This window comes from Phycodurus eques, chromosome 18, assembly GCF_024500275.1.
Source record: "Phycodurus eques isolate BA_2022a chromosome 18, UOR_Pequ_1.1, whole genome shotgun sequence".
Lineage (NCBI taxonomy): Eukaryota > Metazoa > Chordata > Actinopteri > Syngnathiformes > Syngnathidae > Phycodurus > Phycodurus eques.
The window spans coordinates 2,453,606-2,478,917 of record NC_084542.1 but is presented as its reverse complement, the minus strand read 5'-3'; the positions used below and the strand labels follow the sequence as shown (position 1 = coordinate 2,478,917).

Genomic DNA, 25,312 nt, shown 5'->3' with positions numbered 1-25,312 from the left:
TGAAGTACTTTAATTCACTACATTTAACCAGACTTTAATTTGACTGCAAGGCTTGGTAACAACAAACAGCCATGTGACAGAACATGTTGAAAGAGGAAATGAAAACAGAATGCAGGCACTTTTTATTTTATTTATTTACTTTTTATCAGTGATATGTGAGGCTTCGTTTTGAAGACCTCAACAGACAGTCCACTGTGAAGCCAAATACAAGCAATCCCAAACATTCTTGAAAACTCAGACAACTTTCCATTTCACTCACTCAAACTTCTCACAATCTCACAACCCTGTACAAGAGCTGTATTGAATTTCTGCTGTTACGACAAATGCTAATTTTTTAATGAAATTCACACTTGCACGTCAAGAAAAATTTTTGGGGGGTTCCAAGGCATTATATATAAATTGTATATGTGATGTACCTTTTCAGGGCTTTAAGCTTCTTTGCCATTACAAATGAGTAGCATTTGTCTTTAGAGCATAAAAGTATATAATACACAAATGATCTGGACTTTTTGTTACTCAATGAAACATAGTAAACAGAAAGTAGCTGTAATACCATTTTAAATGAGGCAACACCAGAAAATTTTAATTTTATGAACAAGTGTCGAATAGGGGAAAAGGCAGTGGTATCGCTTTTATTTTTAAATCATTATTTCAGTGTAAAGAAATTATACTGGGTGATTTTAGCTCGTTTGAATATCTGTTTTTTAGTTAGAGGTGACACAAAGGTTATTGTTTTAATAATTTATAGGCCTCCAAGATATAATAGAAAATTAGTTATTTGTACTGTCTACAACTATTTTGTCATCACGGGAGACATTCATGTTGACAATAACATGGAAAAGAAATTTAAAGAACTCTGCTATACTAGACACATTTGATCTCAACATATTAAGAGTCCAACCCACACTCAAGGTCACATCTTAAACCTGGTCATCTCTAAGGATGTTGAAATTCTATCAATTGACATTAAGGATATGGCTATTTCTGACCATTTTTGTGTATTCTTTGAATTACAGATTCTTCCAAAAGTTCAGACAACCTGTATGTCTATTGAGGAAAAGGTACATAAATGAGAGCACCGCCACTAAGTTTATGGAGACCATTGCTGTGCCACAAACTGTGAATGCTCAGACAGTTGATGAACTTTTGGATAACTTCACCTGGTAAATCTCAAATGTCATGAATGCTGTCGCTCCTATTAAAACTAAGACAATCTTAAGGCGACCTAGAACACTGTGGAGGAGCACAATGATGGTAAAGACCTCTAAATCAAAGTGTAGGAAAGCAGAACGAAAGTGAAGAAAAACTAAACTCCAAATTGACTATGACCTCTACAGACAATGTCTTTGTAATTTTAACCAAGAATTAGTCAGGGCTAGACAGCAACACTTTTCTGAAATCATCAGTAAGAACAATACTCGCACTCGATATGACACAGTTATATCTAGCAGTGTCTCCAGATGAGTACAGTTCAATTGAGGTTTTGTGTTTTGTGTCTAAAACAGATAAATATCTGGAAGAGCCAAAATTTTCTTAAATTAAACCACAACAAAACGGAGATAATTGTTTTTGGTAATAAAGAAAAGAGAATTGCTGTTAGTGAATACCTGGAGTCACTCTCTTTAAAAATCAAAGACCAAGTCCGAAATCTTGGTGTTCTGATAGATTCTGACCTGACTTTCAAAATCAATTACTAAAAGTGCCTTTTACCATTTGAAGAACATATCCAGAGTGAAGGCTTGTACGTGTCAAGCAGACCAGGAGAATTTCATCCATGCTTTTATCTCAAGTAGACTTGACTATTGTAATGGTCTTCTTACTGGACCCCCGAAAAAGAGCATTAAACAGCTGCAGCTCATTCAGAATGCTGCGGCTCAGGTTCTGACGAGAACAAAGAGGTCAGAGCATATTACTCCAATTCTAAAGTCTTTACACTGGCTTCCAGGCAGCTTTAGAAAAGATTTTAAAGTTCTGCTACTATAAATCACTAAACAGTTCAGGTCCTGAATACATGAATGAAATGCTAATGGAATATAAACCCAGTAGGGCTCTGAGATCGACAGACTCAGGTCAAACAGTGGAGCACAAGAGTCCAAAGCAAACATGGTGACACACCATTTAGTTATTATGCTCCACACAAATGGAATAAGTTGCCAACAGAAGTGACGTCAGCCCCAAGTGTGAATGTTTTTTGATCGAGGTTAAAAACTCCAAGACCCCATTGCTGAAAAAAACAATTGTCAAAGCTTGTTTAAAGTTTGCTGAGCAACATTTGGACAAGACAGTTAAATAGTGTGAGAATATAGTCTGGTCGGATGAGAGCAAAATTGAACTGTTTGGATGCCATAATGCACACCACGTTTGGAGGAGAAATGGCACTGAACATCACCCTAAAAACACCATACATACAGTGAAGTTCAGAGGTGGGAACATGATGTTGTGGGGCTGCTTTCAGCAAATGGTTCTGGTAAATGTCACGTTATTGAAGGAAAGATGAATAAGCAAATGTTCTTTTTTCCCATGCTTTTTAGAGCACTTCCACTTTTAAATGATATTTCTTGCACTGTATGCTGTTTTAATTGTATTTTTATTATTATGTTTTTATTTTGTTTTAAATGTTTATATTTCCTGTTTTTTTTCTTGCTTTTAATCATGTAAAGCACATTGAGCTACCTTGTGTATGAAATGGACTATATAAATAAATTTGCTTTGCTTTTCCTCCCACATCCCAAAAATATGCATGAATTGGAGACTCTAAATTGCCCGTAGGTGTGAATGGTTGGTTGTTTGTATGTGCCCTGCGATTGGCTGCCAAGCAGTTCAGGGTGTACCCCGCCTCCTGCCCGATGATAGCTGGGATAGGCCCCAGCACGCCCGTGACCCTAGTGAGGAGAAGCGGCTCAAAAATTGGATGGAGGGATGTTTACACCCAATTAGAGTACTAAAGTTTCACAATGCAGTGCTAACTGTAGGCCGGTCCCAAGCCCGGATAAATGCAGAGGGTTGCGTCAGGAAGGGCACCCGGCTTAAAACTTTGCCAAATAAATATGAGCGTTCATCCAAAGAATTCCATACCGGATCGGTCGTGGCCCGGGTTAACAACGGCCGCCACCGGCGCCGTCAACCGGCAGGGCGCCGTTGGAAATTCAGCTACTGTGGGTCGAAGAAGAAGAAGCGGTGGAAAGCGGGTTCTTCGGCGGAAAGAGAAGAGGAAAGCACAGAGCCTAGAACTGAATGTGGGGACTTTGAATGTTGGGACCATACACTCCTTGAAGTCTCAGCGCCCTTTGCACAATGGTCATTGCACCGGACTATTGCAATATTAGTCGTTCGAACTGCTCTAAGTGCGAGAGGACTCTGCATCTTTTTGCACAATTGTTTTTTGTCAATGTCTTTATGTCCCCAAAGTGTTCTGTAAATTGACTGTTTGTTGTACTAGAGCGGCTCCAACTACCGGAGACAAATTCCTTGTGTGTTTTGGACATACTTGGCAAATAAAGATGATTCTGATTCTGATTCTGATATTGTGTGTCCAGGAGATCAGGTGGAAGATGTAGATGGGAAGAGAAATGGAGTTGGGGTTATTTTAAAAGAAGAGTTGGCTCAGAATGTCTTGGAGGTGAAAAGAGTATCAGATCGAGTGATGAGGCTGAAACTTGAAAATTTAGGGTGTTATGTGTAATGTGATTAGTGGTTATGCCCCACAGGTAGGATGTGACCTAGAGGTGAAAGAGAAATTCTGGAAGGAGCTCGACGAAGTTGTTGGTGCCCATTTTTAAGAACAAGGGTGATGTGCAGAGCTGTGGGACCTATAGAGGAATAAAGTTGATGAGCCACACAATGAAGTTGTGAGAAAGAATAGTGGAGGCTAGACTCAGGACAGAAGTGAGTATTTGCGAGCAACAGTATGGTTTCATCCCTAGAATAAGTACCACAGATGCATTATTTGCCTTGAGGATGTTGATGGAAAAGTACAGAGAAGGTCAGAAGGAGTTACATTGTGTCTTTGTAGATCTAGAGAAAGCCTATGACAGAGTACCCAGAGAGGAACTGTGGTACTGCATGCAGAAATCTGGAATGGCAGAGAAGTATGTTAGAATAATACAGGACATGTACGAGGGCAGCAGAACAGCGTTGAGGTGTGCTGTAGGTTTGACAGACGAATTTAAGGTGGAGGTGGGACTGCATCAGGGATCAGCCCTGAGACCCTTCCTGTTTGCAGTGGTGATGGATAGGCTGACAGATGAGGTTAGACTGGAATCCCCGTGGACCATGATGTTTGCAGATGACATTGTGATCTGCAGTGAAAGCAGGGAGCAGGTGGAGCAACAGTTAGAAAAATGGAGGCATGCATTGGAAAGCAGAGCAATGATTAGCCGGTAAGACAGAATATATGTGCATGAATGAGAAGGGTGGTGGGGGAAGAGTGAGGCTACAGAGCAATGGGGAGTGTGGTCAGGAAGTGAAGAAACGGGTCCAAGCAGGTTGGAATGGGTGGAGGAAGGTGTCAGGTTTGTTATGTAACAGAAGAGTCTCTGCTACAAGGAAGGGCAAAGTTTATAAAACAGTGGTGAGGCCAGCCATGATGGACGGATTAGAGACAGTGGCACTGAAGAGACGACAGGAAGCACAGCTGGAGGTGGCGGAAATGAAGATGTTGAGGTTCACTCTCGGAGTGACCAGGTTGGATAAAATTAGAAATGAGCTAATCAGAGGGACAGCCGAGGTTCGATGTTTTGGAGACAAAGTTAGAGAGAGCAGACTTGAATGGTTTGGTCACGTCCAGAGGAGAAATAGTGGTAGAAGGATGATGAGGATGGAGCTGCCAGGCAAGAGAGCTAGAGGAAGACCAAAGAGAAGGTTGATGGATGTCGTGAGGAAGACATGATGCCAGTTGGTGTTAAGAGAGGAGGATGCAGGAGATAGGCTTACATGGAAAAGGATGTGGCGACCCCCGAAAGGGAAGAAGGGGGTACTAAAGTTTCATCATAATGCTGCTTACATGCTATCACCCTTGTTTTCTTTCTTTAGCTTATAGGTTGACAGCATTCACATGTAACTGTTAAATCAATCACTTGTGACAGTAAAACTCAAAATGGAAAGCAAAATTTAAGATGTAGCTCTCATTTTATTGGATCTCAAAACGTAACATCTCCTTTACACAACCCTGTAATTATTTAAACGTGAACAACGATAATGGCATTTCAACAATACGGAAATGTTATCTAATCAGAAGAACATTGGAAACCAACAGCTTGTTTTGGAGTTAGTATTATAGTCCCTCAATAAGCTTTGTTCAAGTTGCTAAGAATGCTGGAAAAACAAATCAAAGGGACCTCAAGTGTCCCTGACCATGACGCCTAACACCAGGAATGTCGTTTTATGAGAAATGTGGAACAAGACAATGAAAAGAAGAAAAAAAAGAAATCATAATAATAAATAGATTTAGTCTATTTGCTAACAAAAGCATATTGTCAATGTGAAGAGACACTGGTGTCTTCTGCCTTTTGACCTGACTGCATGGACGCGTGTGCGCATTTACACCAGCGACAGTTTGTGCCAGACATTTTGACATTAGATGGAAAAACCATAGACATAAAAACAATCCATATTAAAAAAAAAACATGTTGAACACATGGCAGGAAAGGTTTCCCTTTACAAAGTACAAGGAAACATGCAGTTTGTAGAGAAGGAAATGCCCTCAGTTTGTGGATTGCGCTCTGCGAACTAGTTCCACAAGATAGGATGATGATAAGCCTCAAGTAATGTAATACAGGGATTGCATGGAACAAAAGTGACATTTAACAGAATTGATATCACGGTTGTGTGCTGATGCAACTCTTAGAAGAGCAGTGCAATCTTTGACAGATGGCAACAAAGCCTCGTAACGTACAGCAATTAAACAAATTCAGCTTATTCATTTCTGTTCATAACTGGTTCAGTGTAAAAGCCTTGTTGTTGAAGGCCACGTGTAGTATGGACAAACAGCATGGTTGCCTCACTGCTCAAATGCCATCCAGCTCAGGGCAGATGGCCTCAGGGCCATTCGGACTCAGTTCGCACAAGTAGAAAAGGGTCTCTTCACTTGCTTCGGCCTCTGTTAGGGGCTCCAGGCGGATGAGGGAGCTGCGGTAGAGTTGCTTAGACTCGTCTTCGCTGTCCAGCAGCTCCGAGGGGGGATCTGACTCGACAAAGGCAGGCGAGTTGGAGGAGCGCTCCGCCTGGGTGCTGCTCCCTCCGCCCATGTCTGCTTCTGCGGGAGCAGCACAGCCATCGAGGAAGGCCAACAACAGGGGGCAGGAAGTGTACTGGATCAACTGCTTGTCTGAAGACAAACAACAAGACATCAGTCAACCAAGAGGAAAAGCACATTTTATTGATAATTGTTGAGGTGTTACTCACCTGCACATCTGTAGTACAGTTAGCTTTATTGGCTATTTGATTTTAATGTTGCACCATGACTCACATAAGGCCAAATGGGCTTTTATTCTTTGCAGAAATGACCAGAATGCTACTGTTTAACACACAAGTCAAAGTTTCATGAAATATCCATCCATCCATTTGCTGAACCACTTATCCTCACTAGGGTCACAGGCGTGCTGGAGCCTATCCCAACTGAGTCTGGGCAAGAGGCAGGGTACACCCTGAACTGGTCGCCAGCCAATCACAGGACACATACAAATATGCCCATGCCTTTTCAATTAACCTACCATGCATGTTTTTGGGATGTGGGAGGAAACTGGAGTACCTGGAGAAAACCCACGCAGGCACAGGGAGAACATGCAAACTCCACACAGGCGAGGCCGGACTCGAACCCGGGTCCTCAGAACTGTGAGGCAGACGTGCTGTTGTATGAAATAAATTCACAAATACCAACCTTATAGCTAATGCACACAGTTTTAACAATATGGACAGGAACAAGTGCAAAGGCAAAGTTTATGTTGATTTTCTCAAGCTACAGTACTGCAGCAAAAAACATGACTACTGCAAGAATTCTGGGAAGCAGCAGGATATGCCAGCGCTACTTCCCATGATGCTTTGTGCTGACTACACTGCCATGACCGTCAATGTGAAGCACAGTGCCTAATGTTTAATGCAAGAAATAGAACATGTACCTCACATCCTCAGGGACTTACGTTCCTGTCGCTCCAGAGGTGGGTAGAGTAGCCAAATATTGTACTCAAGTACGTACTGTTACTTTAGAACAGTCCTTCTCAATTGTTTTCTGCCTTCTTGGCCAGGTCACAATTGTAAAAGAGATGTTATGTTTTAACTTGTCTTTTATATTGGTAAATTGGTAAATAAAGCTTAAATAAATAAAAATAAATCTGGTTGCACAAGGACGCACTACCTCTTATAACTGGCATGTGGCTGTGTTCAGAATTTACATCACATTCAAACATGTTCAGTGGGATTCCCCACACACTTGCCACCATTGCAATTTTTAAGTGAAAAAAAACATCACGCATAGGGCCTTGCAGAAACATTATTTGCTTTATCACTAAAATGACTGAATGAAGAAGCAGTTTGCTAACCAGACTTAAGCGTGTGTGTGTGTGGGAGAGAGGGGGAGAGAGAGAGAGAGCGAAAGCGAGAGAACAGAACGTACCCTTGAAGATGTTGTGACCATAAAATCAGGTTAATGTTGCCATATGCACAGCCAAAACAACAGCAAAAACAAGGCGTTTTCTCAAGTTAGAAGTGGCCTGAAATATACAAGTTTGGGCAGAAAACTATGCTGTTAAAGCTGTTGTTTTTCATAGACCGTAATGTAAACACGAGTCGCACACGGCTGTCACGAGTCACTTTGGCCTGCAAAGCCCAATAGAAGACTTTGTGTGCAGACTTGAGTTTCTTGTCGTTTGATTGGTGAATTTGAGTCAAACATCACTGTGGTAATCACAGTGGATTGGCACAACGGTGCCGGATGCGGAAGTCAAAAACCAGTCTAAAAATAGATTGTGCATGCCATTATCGATAAAGGAAAGTAGCAAGCGTCATGTAGATTGTTGTAACGGAGCAAAAGTAAGTTTCTTCTTAAATACTTGCGTAAAAGTAAATATGCACGATTAAAAGTACTTTGACAAGTACAATTGATCCAAAATCTTACTGGAGTAAATATAACGGACTAAACATAGTATACTCAACTATTCTGTACATGTGCTCGTGTAGATTGTGTGTATGGCATCAAGTGGACAAATAGAATACCTTGCACCTCTCTAAAGTATCACTCATTGGAATAAAATTGCATATAAAACTTTTAAATCGGTATAACACAACTAATAATTGGTCACTAATTTGCGGATTTCATCCATTGCGAGGGTTTTCTAACTCCCCACGATAACTAAGGAATTAAGAGTATTTTGTAAATCTAAATAGATTAGGGGTTGACCACCCGCTCCCTAATTTACCTCAGAGGTATTTTGTTTGCTCGAATGTGAGGAGACCCACTCACCTATGTTGTTTTCCACCTGCTTTAGTTGTGCTGGGATTTGTTTCGAGGACGCACTCTCCTGGAAACAGAGGAAATGAAACACAGCTATCTTCAAACCTGCACTTCTAAAGTTTATTCAAAGTATATCGCATGACACAAGGGACCCACATGTTCATAATACCAAATTGTCTGGTGTGCCACACAGATAAATTGAATTTCCCTTGGGAGCGCAATACAGGACTATAGATAAAGGATTCAATTACAACAGCAACCCTTCAACTGATTGAGGATATAAAATCCAAGATTTATCAGGTACCTACATTGGCGGTTCTAGTGCCTGGACCGCCCTGTGGCTCCCCCGCCATACAGTTATGGTGCAGTACTGTAGTAAGACAGCAGCATCAGCAGCTCATGCACACTTACTATGCACTTGCTGCACAATGAAATTGAGCAAGGAGTCAATACACAGAGCACAACTTACACTTACGGTACAACAACAACAAAAACGAAAAATAACAGTTGAATAAAACACAAACAACACTATTATTATGGGGAAACAAAAAGCGTCTAACATTACGATTGACATAATTAACGCAAGTACACAATGCTGCTAGGCATGCTGTGAAGTCTGCATCCACTTCTCCCAGTGCTACAATACATACTGTCTATATTTAAATTGTGATTTAAATTCACTGATGCAAAAGGCTGAACTATTGTATGTCGCTCAAGTTCAATATTCTTGTGGGATCCTTTAGTGTGTTTTGTTGAAAACCCAGGACAAAGATATCATTTACCTGGCAAGAGGCAAGCAGAATCAAGAAACCATAAAAGGAAATACTTTTGGTCATGCATTGATGCAAAAGGCGGAACTTAATGCATGTTTCTCAAGTTCTATATCCTTGTGGGATCCTATAGTGTGTTTTGTTGATTGCATGCTTCTCGCCAACATTAGTTAACCTTACCACAAAACAAAAACAAGTAAGCCTGCAGAAGTGGCCTATTATAAAAAAAAGTTATTTACGCAGAGATGTTGTGTATTGGCGGTACGGTGAACGACTGGTTAGCACATCTGCCTCATAGTTCTGTTTACGCCTGTGTGGAGTTTGCAGGTTCTTCCCGTCCATGCCTGCGTGGGTTTTCTCCAGGTACTCCGGTTTCCACCCACATCCCAAAAACATGCGGGTAGGTTGATTGAAGACTAAACTGCCCGTAGGTGTGAATGTGAGTGCGAATGGTTGTTTGTTTATGTGCCATGCGATTGGCTGGCGACCAGTTCAGGGTGTACCCCGCCTCTCACCCGAAGATAGCTGGGATAGGCTCCAGCAGCCCATGACGCTAGTGAGGATAAGCGGTACAGAAAAATGGATGGATGTGTATTCCTCGCCACTGCTTTTTGTTGCCTTTAAAAATAGGAATATGTGCTGCAAAGATGTCGTGGTTCAGCTAATTTGCAGTCTTAGTCTTTTGTGAGGCATTAAAATCCAATCAAAGGAAGAACTGAATACAATTAAAAATTACAATTAACTAATTACAATTAATAAATACCATGAATAAATCAATTTAAACCACGTGTGTGTGTTAGGGCTGGGCTATTAATCCAAATTTACTCGTGATTTTGATTTTGGCTTCCCATAATCATAAAAACATCATTTTAGAAAAACGATCAATGTGCAGAATGCCGTGGTATGTGAATGCAAGTTCCTCTGTTGCGAAAGCACATTCAATGCACCTTTGTTTCTTACAGTAGCAAGCATCTAACATGTTATTCTGCCCTCCCTGAGTGTGCTTTGTTTGTTGACATCCCAGCTAGCGTTTACTGTTGAACTAAACACACAACAAAAAGAATTACAAATTGTTAGGGTATTTTTTAAGTTATTTTAACCATGACTACACTCAACAACTGCTTCGTCCGATACTTCAACGATATTCTTAAACTGTACCTTTTTAAAAAAAAAAAAAAAAAAAAAAGAAAAACAAACAAATCAAAATTAACACTGCTTTTTTAATTTTTTTATTATTATTTTTTTTTAAATCAATTTGTCTTTTAACTGCAACAACAATGTAAAATAAAACCAATGATTTACAGATATAAATATCTTAAACATGTCACTGTTACATATATAAACAATTATAAATCAATAAATATATATAAATAAGCAGGGGTGTCCATGAAAAAGACGTTGCTTGGATGGCAGCATATGTTTCTCCAAAACCTGTATGTACCTTTCAGCATTAATGGTGGCTTCACAGATGTGCAAGTTACCCATGCCATTGGCACAAACACAGCCCCAGCGCATCACAGATGCTGGCTTTTGAACTTTGCATCCATAACAGTCCGGATGGTTCTTTTCCTCAGAGGACACGACGTCCACCATTTCAATGATGAAATCTCTAAACTCCTTGCAATTGTACGTTGAGGAAACTGTCCTTGAACTGTTCGACTACTTTCTCACACACTTGTTCACAAAGAGGTGAACCGTGCCCCATTTTTGCTTGTGAATGACTGAGCAATTCAGGGAAGCTCCTTTTATACCCAATCATGGCACCAACCTGTTCCCAATTAGCCTGCTCACCTGTGGGATGTTCCAAACAGGTGTTTAATGAGCATTAATCAACTTTCTCAGTCTTTTTTGCCACGTGCTGCAGCCATAAAATTCTAATTTAATGACTATTTGCTAAAAACAATAAGGTTTATCAGTTTGAACATTACATATCTTGTCTTTGTAGTGTATTCAATTAAATATAGGTTGAACATGATTTGCAAATCATTTTATTCTTTTTTTATAAATGTTTAACACAACATCCCAACTTCATTGGAAATGGGGTTGTATTTTGGACACACTGTCCTCAGGCTCCAGCTTTATGTTTATGACCTGACTTTCAACAGTCATATCAAATCAACTACTAAAACTGCCTTCTACCATCTGAAGAACATATCCAGAGTGAAGGCTTGCATGGCAGACCAGGAGAAGCTCATCCATGCTTTTATCTCAAGTAGACTTGACTATTGTAATGCTCTTCTGACTGGACTCCCTAAAAGAGCATTAAACCGCTGCACCTCATTCAGAATGCTGCAGCTCGGGTTCTGACCAGAACAAAGAGGTCAGAGCATATTTCTCTAATTCTAAAGTTTTTACACTGGCTTCCAGTCAGTTTGAGAATAGATTTTAAAGTTCTGCTACTGGTCTATAAATCACAAAACGGTTTAGGTCCTGAATACATGAATGAAATGCGAATGGAATATAAACCCAGTAGGGCTCTGAGATCGACATACTCGGGTCAAATAGTGGAGCACAGAGTCAAAAGCAAACATGCTGATGCAGCATTTGGCTATTATGCTGCACACAAATTGAATAAGTGACGTCAGCCCCAATGTGCATGTTTTTAAGTCCAGGATAAAAACTCTTCTTTTTCCCATGCTTTTTACAGCATTTCCACTTTTACAATATTTCTTGCACTGTATGCTGTTTTTATTGTATTTTTAATTTTTTTCCCCTCTTTGTTTTAAATGTTTATAAGCTGTTCTTTCTTCGTTTTTAATTGCTTTTAAGCACATTGAGTTACCTTGTGTATGAAATGCGCTATCCATCCATCCATTATCTTTACCGCTTATGCTCACGTGGGTCACGGGCCGCTGGAGCCTATCCCAGCTATCTTCGGGCGAGAGGCGGGGTACACCCTGAACTGGTCGCCAGCCAATCGCAGGGCACATAGAAACAAACAACCATTCGTACTCACATTCATACCTATGGGTAATTTAGAGTCTTCAATCAACCTACCACGCATGTTTTTGGGATGTGAAAAAGCCCATTGATCGTAAATGACGTCAAAAGACACTAGACAAGGCTAAAAATAAACGAGCTTTAGGATTCAAATAAGCTGTATACGACAGCAAAGCAGAGTAAATGTCTTTTTGTCATAAAATGCTAATTATCGGCAGATACCGATCAAGCCGATCAGATTGGTTGATTTACTAATTCTATCAGTCAAAATACTGCTTGTTGTGAAGTGGGTGGAGACACCTGCCACCATATAGCACTCGTTTCTCAAGTTCAGGCTGTTAAGTCAAAGCAAAAACTCCGCCAATCAACTGCTCGTATCTCGAAAACTCGTAAATCAGGTCACTTGTATCGCATGGCACAATGGTATTCTGTTTTTACTTACCTTTTACAAAACTTTCCATCTTCACTGGAATTGGGATTTGTATGGATGGCATACAGTGGGTACGGAAATGATCTGTATGGATGAGTGGAGGGTGGAGGATCAGCTGAGTTTGATTATTCTGATTGGATTTGATTCGGAAAGCCACACACCTGTCTATATAAGACCTTGCAGCTCACAGTGCATGTCTGAGCAAATGAGAATGATGAGATCAAAGGAACTGCCTGAAGAGCTCGGAGACAGATTTGTGGCAAGGAGCGGATCTGGCCAAGGTTACAAAAAAAAATTCTGCCGCACTTGATGTTCCTAAGAGCACAGTGGCCTCCATAATCCTTAAATGGAAGACGTTTGGGACGACCAGAACCCTTCCTAGAGCTGGCCGTCGGGCCAAACTGACCAATCGGGGGGGAAGAGTCTTGGTGAGAGATGTGAAGAACCCATAGATCACTGTGGCTGAGCTCCAGAGATGCAGTCGGGAGATGGGGGAAAGTTCTAGAAAGTCAACCATCACTGCAGCCCTCCAACAGTTGGGGCTTTATGGCAGAGTGGCCCGACGGAAGCCTCTCCTCAGTGCAAGACACGTGAAAGCCCACATGGAGTTTGCTAAAAAACACCTGAAGGACTCCAAGATGGTGAGAAATAAGATTCTCTGGTCAGATGAGACCAAGATTTTACTTTTTGGCCTTAATTCTAAACGGTATGTGTGGAGACAACCAGGCACCGCTCATCACCTGTCCAATACAGTCCCAACAGTGAAGCATGGTGGTGGCAGCCTCTTGCTGTGGGGGCTTTTTTCAGCTGCAGGGACAGGACGACTGGTTGCAATCGAAGGAAAAATTAATGCGGCCAAGTACAGGGATATCCTGGACGAAAACCTTCTCCAGAGAGCTCAGGACTTCAGACTGGGCCGAAGGGCCACCTTCCAACAAGAAAATGACCTTAAGCACACCGCTAAAATAACGAAGGAGTGGCTTCAGAACTACTCCGTGACTGACATCATTCCCAAAAAGACTCATGGCTGTATTATCTATATGTGCTTCTACTAAATACTAAGCAAAGGGTCTGAATACTTATGGCTGTGTAATATTTCAGTTTTTCTTTTTAATCTGCAAAAAAAATTAAACAATTAAGTTTTTTCTGTCAATATGGGGTGCTGTGTGTACATTGCGGAAAAAATGAACTCAAATGATTTTAGCAAATGGCAGCAATATAAAAAAAAAATTTTTTTAAGGGGGTCTGAATACTTTCCGTACCCACTGTATTTACTGCCATTTTACCTCAAAAGTATCGTCAAAAGTATCATTTTACCTCAAAAGTATCGTCGATGCCCTGTTTGCCATAAAGCATGGCCTGAAAATCCTCCAGACTGCAGTCAATGCTGCCCAGATAGTCCATCAGCTCCAGCCTGCCAACATAACATCACCATGATAGTTAGCAGTATTAGCACCATGTCAATTTTTCCAAAGCAAAAATAAATGGTCACTGACTGACAAATACACCAGCTGGTGTAACCTACTGTATAACACTGAGTAACATAGTACATTTAGATGACCACCTTTACAATGTTACTGCTAACTCACATCACTGGCGACTTGGAACTTACACATAACATCTATCCATCCATCCATTTTCTTCTGCTTATCCCCATGTTTTTTTAAATATACAGTGGCTCCAGAAAGTATTCAGACCCCATTAATTGTTTGTCTTTTTGTCATCTTGGAGCCATTTGCGAAAATCATTTCAGTTAATTTTTTCCTCATTAATGTACACACATCACCCCATATTGACAGCAAAAACAATTGTTGCAATTTTATGAAAAAATAAAAACTGAAATATCACACCTTTTAAGTATTCAGACCCTTTGCTCAGTATTTAGAAGAAGCACCCTTTTGAGCTAATACAGCCATAAATCTTTTTGGGAATGATGCAACAAGTTTTTCACACCTGGATTTGGGGATCCTCTGCCATTCCTCCTTGCAGATTATTTCCAGTTCTGTCAGGTTGGATGGTCAACTTTGGTGGATAGCCATTTTCAGGTCTCTCCAGAGATGCTCAATTGGTTTAAGTCAGGGCTCTGGCTGGACCATTCAAGAACAGTCACAGAGTTCTTCTGAAACCAATCTGTTATTTTAGCTGTGTGCTTAGGGTCATTGTCTTGTTGGAAGGTGAACCTTCGGCCCAGTCTGAGGTCCTGAGGACTCTGGAGAAGGTTTTCGTCCATGATATGCCTGTACTTGGCCGCATTCATCTTTCCTTCGATTGGAACCAGTCATCCTGTCCCTGCAGATGAAAAACACCCCCACAGCATGATGCTGCCATCACCATTCTTCACTGTTAGGACAGGTGATGAGCAGTGCCTGGTTTTCTCCACACATACCGCTTAGAATTAAGGTCAAAAAGTTCTATCTTGATCTCATCAGACCAGAGAATCTAATTTCTCACAATCTTGGAGTCGTTCGGGTGTTCTTTTAACAAACTCCATGCGGGCTTTCATGTGTCTTGCACTGAAGAGAGGCGTCCGTCGGGCCACTCTGCCATAAAGCCCCGACTCGTGGAGGGCTGCAGTGATGGTTGACTTTCTTTTCCTCTCTCACCAAGGCTCTTCTCCCTCGATTGCTCAGTTTGGCCAGACGGCCCGCTCTAGGAAGGGTTCTGGTCGTCCCAAACGCCTTCCATTTTAGGATTATGGAGGCCACTGTGCTCTTAGGAACCTTAAGTGCAGCAGAATTTGTTTATAACCTTGGCGAGATCTGTGCCTTGCCACAATTCTGTCTCTGAGCTCTTCAGGCAGTTCTTTTGACCTCATGATTCTCATTTGCTCTGACATGCACTCTGAGCTGTAAGGTCTTTTATAGACAAGTGTGTTGCTTTCCTAATCAAGTCCAATCAGTATAATCAAACACAGCTGGACTCCAATGAAGGTGTAGAACCATCTCAAGGATGAGCAGAAGAAATGGACACCACCTGAGTTACACATAGGAGTGTCACAGCGAAGGGTCTGTATACTTATGACTGTGATATTTCAGTTTTTCTTTAATACATCTGCAACAATGTCAACAATTCCATTTTTTTCTGTCAATATAGGGTGCTGTGTGTACAATAATAAGAAAAAAAGTGAAAAATGATTTTAGCAAATGGCTGCAATATAACAAAGTGAAAATTTTAAGGGGCCCTGAATACTTTCCGTACCCACTGTATAAAAAGTAGAAAAATCAATAGAAAATATCACTGGCCAAAATTACACGGACATAAAGTTAAAGTGCCATTTTTGGACATTTTTTTTTTTTTAGAACAGTATTACATTTACGTAATACTGTTAACTAATACATTTAGTTGAAGAGTTGGATCACATGTTGAAAGGGTGAAGTAAAACTCCCTTTTGCACAATTTGCACAAAACCATGCTTATCAAGGTATCCCTCATGTAGTTTTTTTTTTTGTTTTTAATAAAATTTTACTCCCATCAATCCTAGCAATGCTGTTTCATCCAATGCCTCCATTTTGGTAGCAGAGCTCTGCCGTCCGTGTGCATCTGTGTAACCAGGATATCTAGGATACCAGGATATCGTGCACTGACATCAGCATTGGTTCCGCATTTTTTGGAGCACAAAATGCAATTAAAATGTAAAACTTTTTTTTTTTTTTTTTTAACTAATGAATGTGTTTGTAATTATATGTATACACAATGTAATTTTGTGCAATTGTTTATTTTTTTGTCATCTTATTTGATAAGTTTTGATTCTGAACTGCTGAGTGCTTGATATTTCTTCCACATTATGTTACAGCCTTATTGTAAAATTGAACCAATTAATTTTCCCTGAAAGTTCTACATGCAACAACCCAAAATGACGTAGTTTTTTTCCTAATTAAAATTTATGAAGAATAAAAAACTAAGAAATCAAGGTTGTCGTCAGTCCCAGTCATCATCATGGAGTGCTGCATTTAGAATTTTGAGAGGATTTATTTTTAAATAAAATTTTAGAATATGTGGGAAAACGTGACGCGCTCCAAGCACATTCCGGATGCACTGTATGTTACACAGTTGCATGCTATTATATAGCTTTTTTCTTTTTTTAAATAGTCTTGGTTTCTATATAATTGTGACCTAATTATGGTGGTATTAAGCGGTGGATTAAGTCGTGTAAATCCCCACTGAAGGCCCAGGTTCCAAATGCATGGCCCACCACAGTTATATTCAGATTATTATTTTATTATGAAAATATCAAATGCCCTCCCTCCAGAAGAACAATGTATAAATATTAGGAGTGGGACACCCCCTCCCCCCCAAAAAATCTAAGTAATTAGAGACTTTGTAATTAATCTCAATTCATCGCATTTCAATCATACAAAAATATTTGTTCTGTTATGTTTTTCGTTATGTTTAATTTAAATAGATTTTAGTGGACAACTGAATCCAACAATTAACACTGACAGGATTATTGTTACATCTGGAAGAATGTATTTAATTGTATTTCAATACGAAACAGTAGAAAAACTAAGAAAATATCCCAAGCCAAAATAAAAGTTAAAGTGCCATTTTAGGGCAGTTTTTTTTTTTAGAACAGTATTACCTTAAAATGGTTTCTGCACGGAAGTTGAAAAGTTGGATCAAATGTTGGAGGGTTTAAGTGCTTCGAAAACTCCTTTTTGAAAAAATTGTCCAAGAGCACGCTTATCAAGGCTTCAGCCAGGAAGTTTAAAAAAAAAAAAAAAAGAAATTTGCCTCCCATCAGTCCTAGCAACACTGTTTCACGCTATTCAACCATTTTGGTAGCCGAGCTCTGACATGTGCGTCACTGTCATCGGTATACCAGGAAATTGTGCACTGACAAAGTTTCTGTTGTTTGGAACACAAAATGTGATTACAATTTTAAACTAATTCAGTGGTTGGAATTACTTAATCAGGATGAATGTGTTAAGGTCTCACCCTGAATAAATACAGAAAGTTTGCAGACAACACTGTAAACTTACTTGCCCAGGAGGTTAATATTCTGTGAGATAGCCCCATTCTCCTTCAGTATGGAGTCCATCATCTTTACAGGGTCTTCCAGACTAAGACCAGACGGTTTATTGAGCTGAAGAGCACTGCTGGTTGGTCTGCTGCAGTCCAATGTGCTGCTCCTCTGGTGTCCCACACCCTCGGCCTCTTTGACATCATCTATGCAGGTTGTGCTGGCCTCTACCTCAGCTTCCATTACTGGGCAGGCATCCAAATCTACTTCCACTATTTCGACATCACTGAGGACATTTAAAAGAGACCTGTCAGTACAGTTTTGGCGCAGTGTGTGAATTAAGCCTATTTTCACTACATTTGAGTCAGCAAACTCACTTTCGAGTCGATGTTGATTTCAGGTTTCGTTAAATGTTGATAGTGCAATGTATTATTAGTTGAAGAACAGGCAGTTAATAACTCAAACAAATGGATGAATTTTTTACAAGTCACTAAGGGCCACATCCTCCCATGTGCTTAAGTCAGAAAAGGCAGACAGCTATGAACTATTGTGGCTCACCGGATTCTCCTGTCCACCAAATCTGTAATTTAAGCACCTTTGTGCCAGATACTCACTCTGGGTGGAGCAACTGTAAAATGTGGGCGTTCCCTGTCAAATGTGGCCTTGCTTGTATTGTCCGGTCGGCTTTAGCACTTTTCTCTTACGTGGTCCAAAAGCTGTAGTAAGTCCAGCGCCCCGTGAAGGTGAAACATCATATTGAATAATGGATGGATTCAGTTACAACATACATTGACAACAACTTTCAGAAAACTAGAAAATTGATTTAGAGAGACGTAGTTGTGAGTCGGCTATTAGAGCGTTTTAGCACTGATATTTATTGGCGAAGAATATCGCTACAATGGTGAGTAAGAAATTGAATAATTTGTTTGCCAAAATATGTCTACGGTAAAGTGACTTGCCCTGTCTGTGGCACACACAATTTTATATGAATGGAACGCCAAACAGGCGTTCAACCATAAGCACAGTATTACGATTAAATTACTTTTATTGGATTTATCCATCCATCCATCCATTTTCCGAGCAGTTTCTCCTCACTCGGGTCGCGGACGTGCTGAAGCCTATCCCAGCTATCATCGGGCAGGAGGCGGGGTACACCCTGAACTGGTTGCCAGCCAATCGCAGGGCACATACAAACAAACAACCATTTGCACTCACATTCACACCTATGGGTAATTTAGAGTGTTCAATTAACGTGCATGTTTTTGGGATGTGGGAGGAAATCGGAGTGCCTGGAGAAAACCCACGCAGGCACGGGGAGAACATGCAAACTCCACATAGGCGGGGCCGGGGATTGAACCCCGCTCCTCAGAACTGTGAGGCTGACGCTCTAACCAGTCGGCCACCGTGCCGCCTTTTATTGGATTTATTTCCTTCAGAATTAAAAAAATACATGCTCTTCTTCAAAGTGACCTAGCGGAAGTGGTGTGCACGTCCCAACAGGCCAACAACACATCCGCTACTTAAGGTACTTCCATATATAAAGTGTGCTTTATTTTTCAAATGGATATAAATGACATTCACGTCTCATAAAAAAAAACTGTTCTCCATGATTTACAGCTATACTAAGAGTTCAATGCATAATGCCTCTTTGGTATTTGCGCACTTGTTCCCAGGTTCCGCTGTGTGTGTGTGTGTGTGTGTGTGCATATGTATCAGAAGCCTGTACGTGTGGATGAAAAGCGCGGAAGCCCAGGTGCATAAAAAAGGACTTACGCACGAACGGTAGAGTATAAACCGAAGTTTGTCTGACGCAACAATTTTAAAACCACTGTCTCTTTCCTATGACTGTGGTTATATGGAGTGCAAGTACAGTGGAGCCTCGAACGCATCCTGTTTTAATGGACATTGGAAGTAACTGACTGTAAGTGTCCACAATAATTTACAGTTGTCACTTAAACTGCTGTTGAAAAGAGTCTGTTAATTCCACAAGTAGCCACTGTTGTTTACTGGCACTGTGGCGCAATATAGGCAGAGACTGGGACACATACTTCCGCGTCACAGATATACAATACGACTAGATCCAGCCAACATACGTGCCTGTGCCTATGTGGTGGCCATGTTGACTGTGGCGAATTTCCCATCAAATGCATTGACATATGGCGGCCATGTTGAATGTAGCGACATTTCCAGGCAATGCATTGACGTGGAGTCTATCGTTACAGAGCTCTGCGCAACATGGCGTGAGCAGGGCTTTTTTTTTTTTTTTTGTTAAACTTCAAGAGATGTCTCTGGAGCCGTACTGCAGTCTGGCTGGAACATGCTATTTTTGGTACAGTCGCAGTCTCTTTGTCAAGCAGTTTGTCTATGGCATCTTAACGGATTTGAACACTAATTCTTCACGGCTCATGAAAGCTACCTGCCTCGCCTTGCCATTACTACTTGTCACCACCAAGCACACCATCATGGTAACTTTGGATAAAATTTAAAACTTCTCAAACATTTTAATTTTTTTTTTTTATCCATCCATTTTCTTCCGCTTATCAGAGGTCGGGTCGTGGGGGCAGTAGCTTCAGCAAGGAAGCCCAGACTTCACTCTCCCCAGCCATTTCCTCCAGCTCTTCCGAGAGGATCCCGAGGCATTCCCAGGCAAGCCGAGAGATGTAGTCTCTCTAGTGTGTCCTGGGTCGTCCCCGGGGTCTCCTCCCAGTGGGACGTGCCCGGAGCACCTCACCAGGGAGGCATTCTAAACCGATGCCCGAGCCACCTCATCTGGCTCATCTCAATGCAGAGCAGCAGCGTTTCTACTCTGAGCCCCTCCCGGAGGACCGAGCTTCTCACCCTCTCTCTCTCTCTCTCTCTCTCTCTCTCTCTCTCTCTCTCTCTCTCTCTGTAAAGGGAGAGCCCAGACACCCTGCGGAGAAAACTCATTTCGGCCGCTTCTATCCGGGATCTTGTTCTTTCGGTCACGACCCACAGCTCGTGAACATAGGTGAGGACCGATAAATAGAGAGCTTAGTCTTTCGGCTTAGCTCCTCCTTCATCACAACTGACCAATACAAAGTCCGCATCACTGCGGACGCTGCACCGATCCGCCTGTCGATCTCCCGTTCCATTCTTCCTTCACTCGTGAACAAGACCCCAAAATATTTGAACTCCTTGGGGCAGGATCTCATCCATGACCAGGAAAGGGCACTCCACCCTTTTTTCCGACTGAGCACCATGGTCTCAGATTTGGAGGTGCTAATTTTCATCCCAGCCGCTTCACACTCGTCTGCGAACCGCTCTAGTTAGAGTTGGTGATCATGGCTTGATGAAGCCAACAGAACCAGAACATCTGCAAAAAGCAGAGATGCAATACTGAGGCCACCAAACCGGAACCCATCTACGCCTCAGCTGCGCCTAGAAATTCTGTCCATAAAAGTTATGAACAGAATCTGTGACAAAGGGCAGGAAACGAGTCTGACTTACTGCCGGCAATGCGGACCAAATTCTGACAACGGTCGTACAGGGACCGAACAGCCCGTATCAGGGGGTTCGGTGGTATACCCACACCTGCTCGGCGCCTCTCACCATGGGCAACTCCAGTGTGGAAGAGAGTCCAACCCCTCTCAAGAGGACAGGTACTAGAGCCCAAGCCGCGTGTGGAGGCAAGCCCGACTATCTAGTCGGAACGTCTCGATCTTACACACCAGCTCGGGCTCCTTCCCACCAGACAGGTGACATTCCACATCCCTCGAGCCAGCTTTTTGATCGGATTGCCAAGATTCCCGCCTCCGGCCACCGCCCAGCTCACATTGCACCCGACCCCTATGGCCCCTCCCACAGGTGGTGAGCCCATGGGAAGGGGGACCCACGTTACCCTTTCGGGCTGTGCCCGGCCAGGCCCCATGCGTGTAGGCCCGGCCACCAGGTGCTCGCCCTTGAGCCCCCACCTCCAGGCCTGGCTTTTCTTCATATATTTACAATAACTTTGTACTGTTCTAGGCATTTTAAGCCATGAAAAATTTTGTACTGTACAGTAATAAAATTTTGTACTGTACAGTAATATGGGTGCGCAGTAATATGGGTGCGCATATGGCCACAAAAAAAGTGCTTCAATAAAATGGACAATGCGCTGTAACGGACGAACCCTTGCACCTATTAGGCCATTGAATCAAGGTTCCACTGTAAATAGCATTTGTAACTCTTGGAACACACATTAGCTATAATATACAATGTATACACTTATATAGTGCTTTTCAGGGTACTCAAACATGCTTTTTAATTAAACATTCATTCACTCCAGTCACACCCTAGTGGTGGTAAGCTACTTGTGTAGCCACAGCTGCCTTGGGGCAGTCTTGATGGTCAATACAATGCACTCTGCATATGGACAAGTATTAATAGTTTTAGTTTAAAGCACGAGCTAAGTGACTTCACACCAACTGCTCAACCTGTCTCTTGAATGAATACACTTTTGCAAATTAATCAACCACCTTTTAAAACAACTCCCCACCCCATCCCAGTCTTCAGTACTTCTTTAACACAGCACTACAATTGTCCTGGCTACAAACCTCAAATTATTAGAATGTAAAGTCAGTTGACTCACCTTGGCTCGTTGTTTCTGGGTGACTCATCTGTGATCTCGGTGGATCTCTCTACATCGTTCTCGGAGAGGTCACAGATGATTACGTCATCTAATGCTTGAGAGACCTTCACACTATTCCGACTGCTGACAGGTGACTAATAATTCAGAAAAATAAACCTCACAGTCAAGACGGACTGAAACACCTCAACCATACACATTCACTGGTCAATTTATTACATTTATTACATACTGGTCAATTTATCAGTAACAGCAAACACTGAATTATCATTAGTTCACATTTTATAGCCACTGACCAAAATGTAATAACTGTTTATTGTTTGTGTTATTAGATCAGAGGTTATGGGTGACGCTGTTGTTCTAAAAAGTGATATTAGTATACAGTGGATACTCTGTTCACGAACGATCCTGTTCATGAACAAATCAGTTTTATGAACACAATTTTCAAAATAAAATATTGCCTTAGTTCACATGCAGTCACAGCATCTACACAGACTGCTCAGTTGTGCTTTCTCCCACACAGCGCGTGTCCTGTACTTCACATACAGATACTGTAGTGGACAGAAAAAGTCTGCACACCTGTGTACAAATGCCAGGTTTTTGTGATAAAAAAAAAAAGAAAAAAGAAAGAGACCAAGAAAATGTAATTTTTATTTTGTACTATTAATGTGATTTATAGACTGTATAACTTGAACTGGGGTGAAAAGCAATCTTCATTAACCCCAGATAAGGTTCACCAGCTGTAATAGAATTCCTGATATTATTATTATTTTAAGATTTCTAGCAGTTTTGTGCTAACACGGGCTAGTATGTGGAACTGCTCATAATTCCTTCCACCCCAGTTCCGTGCTCACCCGTGCCCGGGGGCCCAGTGTTCACTCCTTGCTGGGCGCCTGCACAAGTCGTGCAAAAACGCAATTTGGTTCTGGGGTTAGAACGGAGTTATTCTATTTCAATCCATTTTAATGGGGAAAAACTGCCAACATTTCGGGTCAACAACAGTTTCGCTAAGAATTAAGTTTGTGAACAGAGGTTCCCCCCTTCTTGAGCCGTCACCTTATCGTGGTGGAGGGGTTTGTGTGTCCCAATGATCCTAGGAGCTAAGTTGTCTGGGGCTTCACGCCCCTGGCAGGGTCACCCATGGCAAACAGGTCCTAGGTGAGGGACCAGACAAAGCACGGCTCCAAAGACGCCTATAATGAGAAAAATGATTGGATTACGTTTTCCCTTGCCCGGACGCGGGTCACCGGGGCCCCCCTCTGGAGCCAGGCCGGGAGGTGGTGCTCGAAGGCGAGCGTCTGGTGGCCCGGCCGGGCACAGCCCGAAAGGGTAACGTGGGTCCCCCTTCCCATGGGCTCACCACCTGTGGGAGGGGCCATAGGGGTCGGGTGCAATGCGAGCTGGGCGGTAGCCGAAGGCAGGGACCTTGGCGATCCGATCCCCGGCTACAGAAGCTGACTCTAGGGACGTGGAACGTCACCTCTCTGGCAGGGAAGGAGCCCGAGCTGGTGTGTGAGGTCGAGAAGTTCCGACTAGATATAGTCTGACTCGCCTCCACGCACAGCTTGGGCTCTGGCACCAGTCCTCTCGAGAGGGGTTGGACTCTCTTCCACTCTGGAGTTGCCCACAGTGAGAGGCACCGAACCCGCCGCGGCGTAGAGGGGGCCTCAGTATTGCATCTCTGCTTTTTGCAGATGATGTTGTTCTGTTGGCTTCATCAAGCCGTGACCTCCAACTCTCACTGGAGCAGTTCGCAGCCGAGTGTGAAGCGGCTGGGATGAGAATCAGCACCTCCAAATCTGAGACCATGGTCGTCAGTCGGAAAAGGGTGGCGTGCCCTCTCCAGGTCGGGGATGAGATCCTGCCCCAAGTGGAGGAGTTCAAGTATCTTGGGGTCTTGTTCACGAGTGAGGGAAGAATGGAACGGGAGATCGACAGGCGGATCGGTGCAGCGTCTGCAGTGATGCGGGCTTTGTATCGATGCGTTGTGGTAAAGAAGGAGCTAAGGCGAAGCGCTCGATTTACCGGTCGATCTACGTTCCTACCCTCATCTATGGTCACGAGCTGTGGGTCGTGACCGAAAGAACGAGATCCCGGATACAAGCGGCCAAAATGAGTTTCCTCCGCAGGGTGTCCGGGCTCTCCCTTAGAGATAGGGTGAGAAGCTCTCAGAGTAGAGCCGTTGCTCCTTCACATCGAGATGAGCCAGATGAGGTTGCTGGGGCATCTGATTCGGATGCCTCCCGGACACCTCCCTGGTGAGGTGTTCCGGGCACGTCCCAGGACACGCTGGAGAGACTACGTCTCTCGGCTGGCCTGGAAACACCTCGGGATCCCCCCCGGAAGAGATGGATGAAGTGGCTGGGGAAATGGAAGTCTGGGTGTCCCTGCTAAAGCTACTGCCCCCGCAACCCAACCTCGGATAAGCGGTAGAAGATGGATGGATGGGTGGAACAGAGGTTCCACTGTATAATCACTGAATCACTATAGGCAATAGTTCTGAAGGGCCACAAAATCTTTATCAACAAGTTTTTAGGCACACCACTGATGGGATAGAAAACAAATAAAACATTTCCTTAAATAAAGAGCAAAACATCAACACAATGGGACATTGGTGGACGTCTGCCATTTAATGCATTGCAAAACCACTTCCACACTGTACACTGGCAATGAAATTGTGATTGAAAAATTAACAATGTAGTGGCACTGACCTGCTCTACACAAACTTTGTCATCGTAGATCTCATGAAAATATTTGGGCTTCTTTCCATTGCTGTTCATGAGAATTGGCCTACAATAAAAGGTAAGTGACACATCAGAGATTCCAGCATGATAATCCATCTATAGATTTGAACACTGACCTTTTGCGCTTTAAATTCAGCAGGTGGTTGTTCTGTACCAATGTGACAATGAAATGTACGAGCTGAGAACAAAACAAAAGGAGGTTAGAGTTGTATAGTCATCCAGAGTTAGCACTGGGTCATGAAACCTGTAAGCCAATGTGGCGAAACAGTATAAAAATCTTATAACCACACTTTTGTGTTGTTAGCCACAACACCACATGTGTTTATGTAGCTAAACCTTAAACCATACGAAGTCAAGTCCTCGTCACTGGGAGGGAAGCCAATAAGCCTTAAAGGTCAGATGACAAAGATGTTATGGGGTCAGTTAAAATTCATATT

The 25,312-nt window shown here is 42.4% G+C and overlaps 1 protein-coding gene across 1 annotated transcript in view; it reads right to left on the bottom strand.

The window, feature by feature from the left end:
* Positions 1-5,108: 5,108 nt before the first annotated feature.
* hsf2 (heat shock transcription factor 2) overlaps positions 5,109-25,312 on the bottom strand; it is a 47,628-nt gene continuing 27,424 nt past the window's right edge. Inside the window, exons 6-12 of the mRNA XM_061704228.1 lie at positions 24,992-25,053; positions 24,843-24,921; positions 22,135-22,268; positions 17,566-17,832; positions 13,904-14,000; positions 8,456-8,513; positions 5,109-6,325 (exon numbers count right to left, since the gene is read on the bottom strand). Coding sequence (XP_061560212.1) covers positions 6,006-6,325; positions 8,456-8,513; positions 13,904-14,000; positions 17,566-17,832; positions 22,135-22,268; positions 24,843-24,921; positions 24,992-25,053 — 1,017 coding nt within the window. The 3' untranslated portion in view covers positions 5,109-6,005. The remainder of the gene's footprint in view (positions 6,326-8,455; positions 8,514-13,903; positions 14,001-17,565; positions 17,833-22,134; positions 22,269-24,842; positions 24,922-24,991; positions 25,054-25,312) is intronic.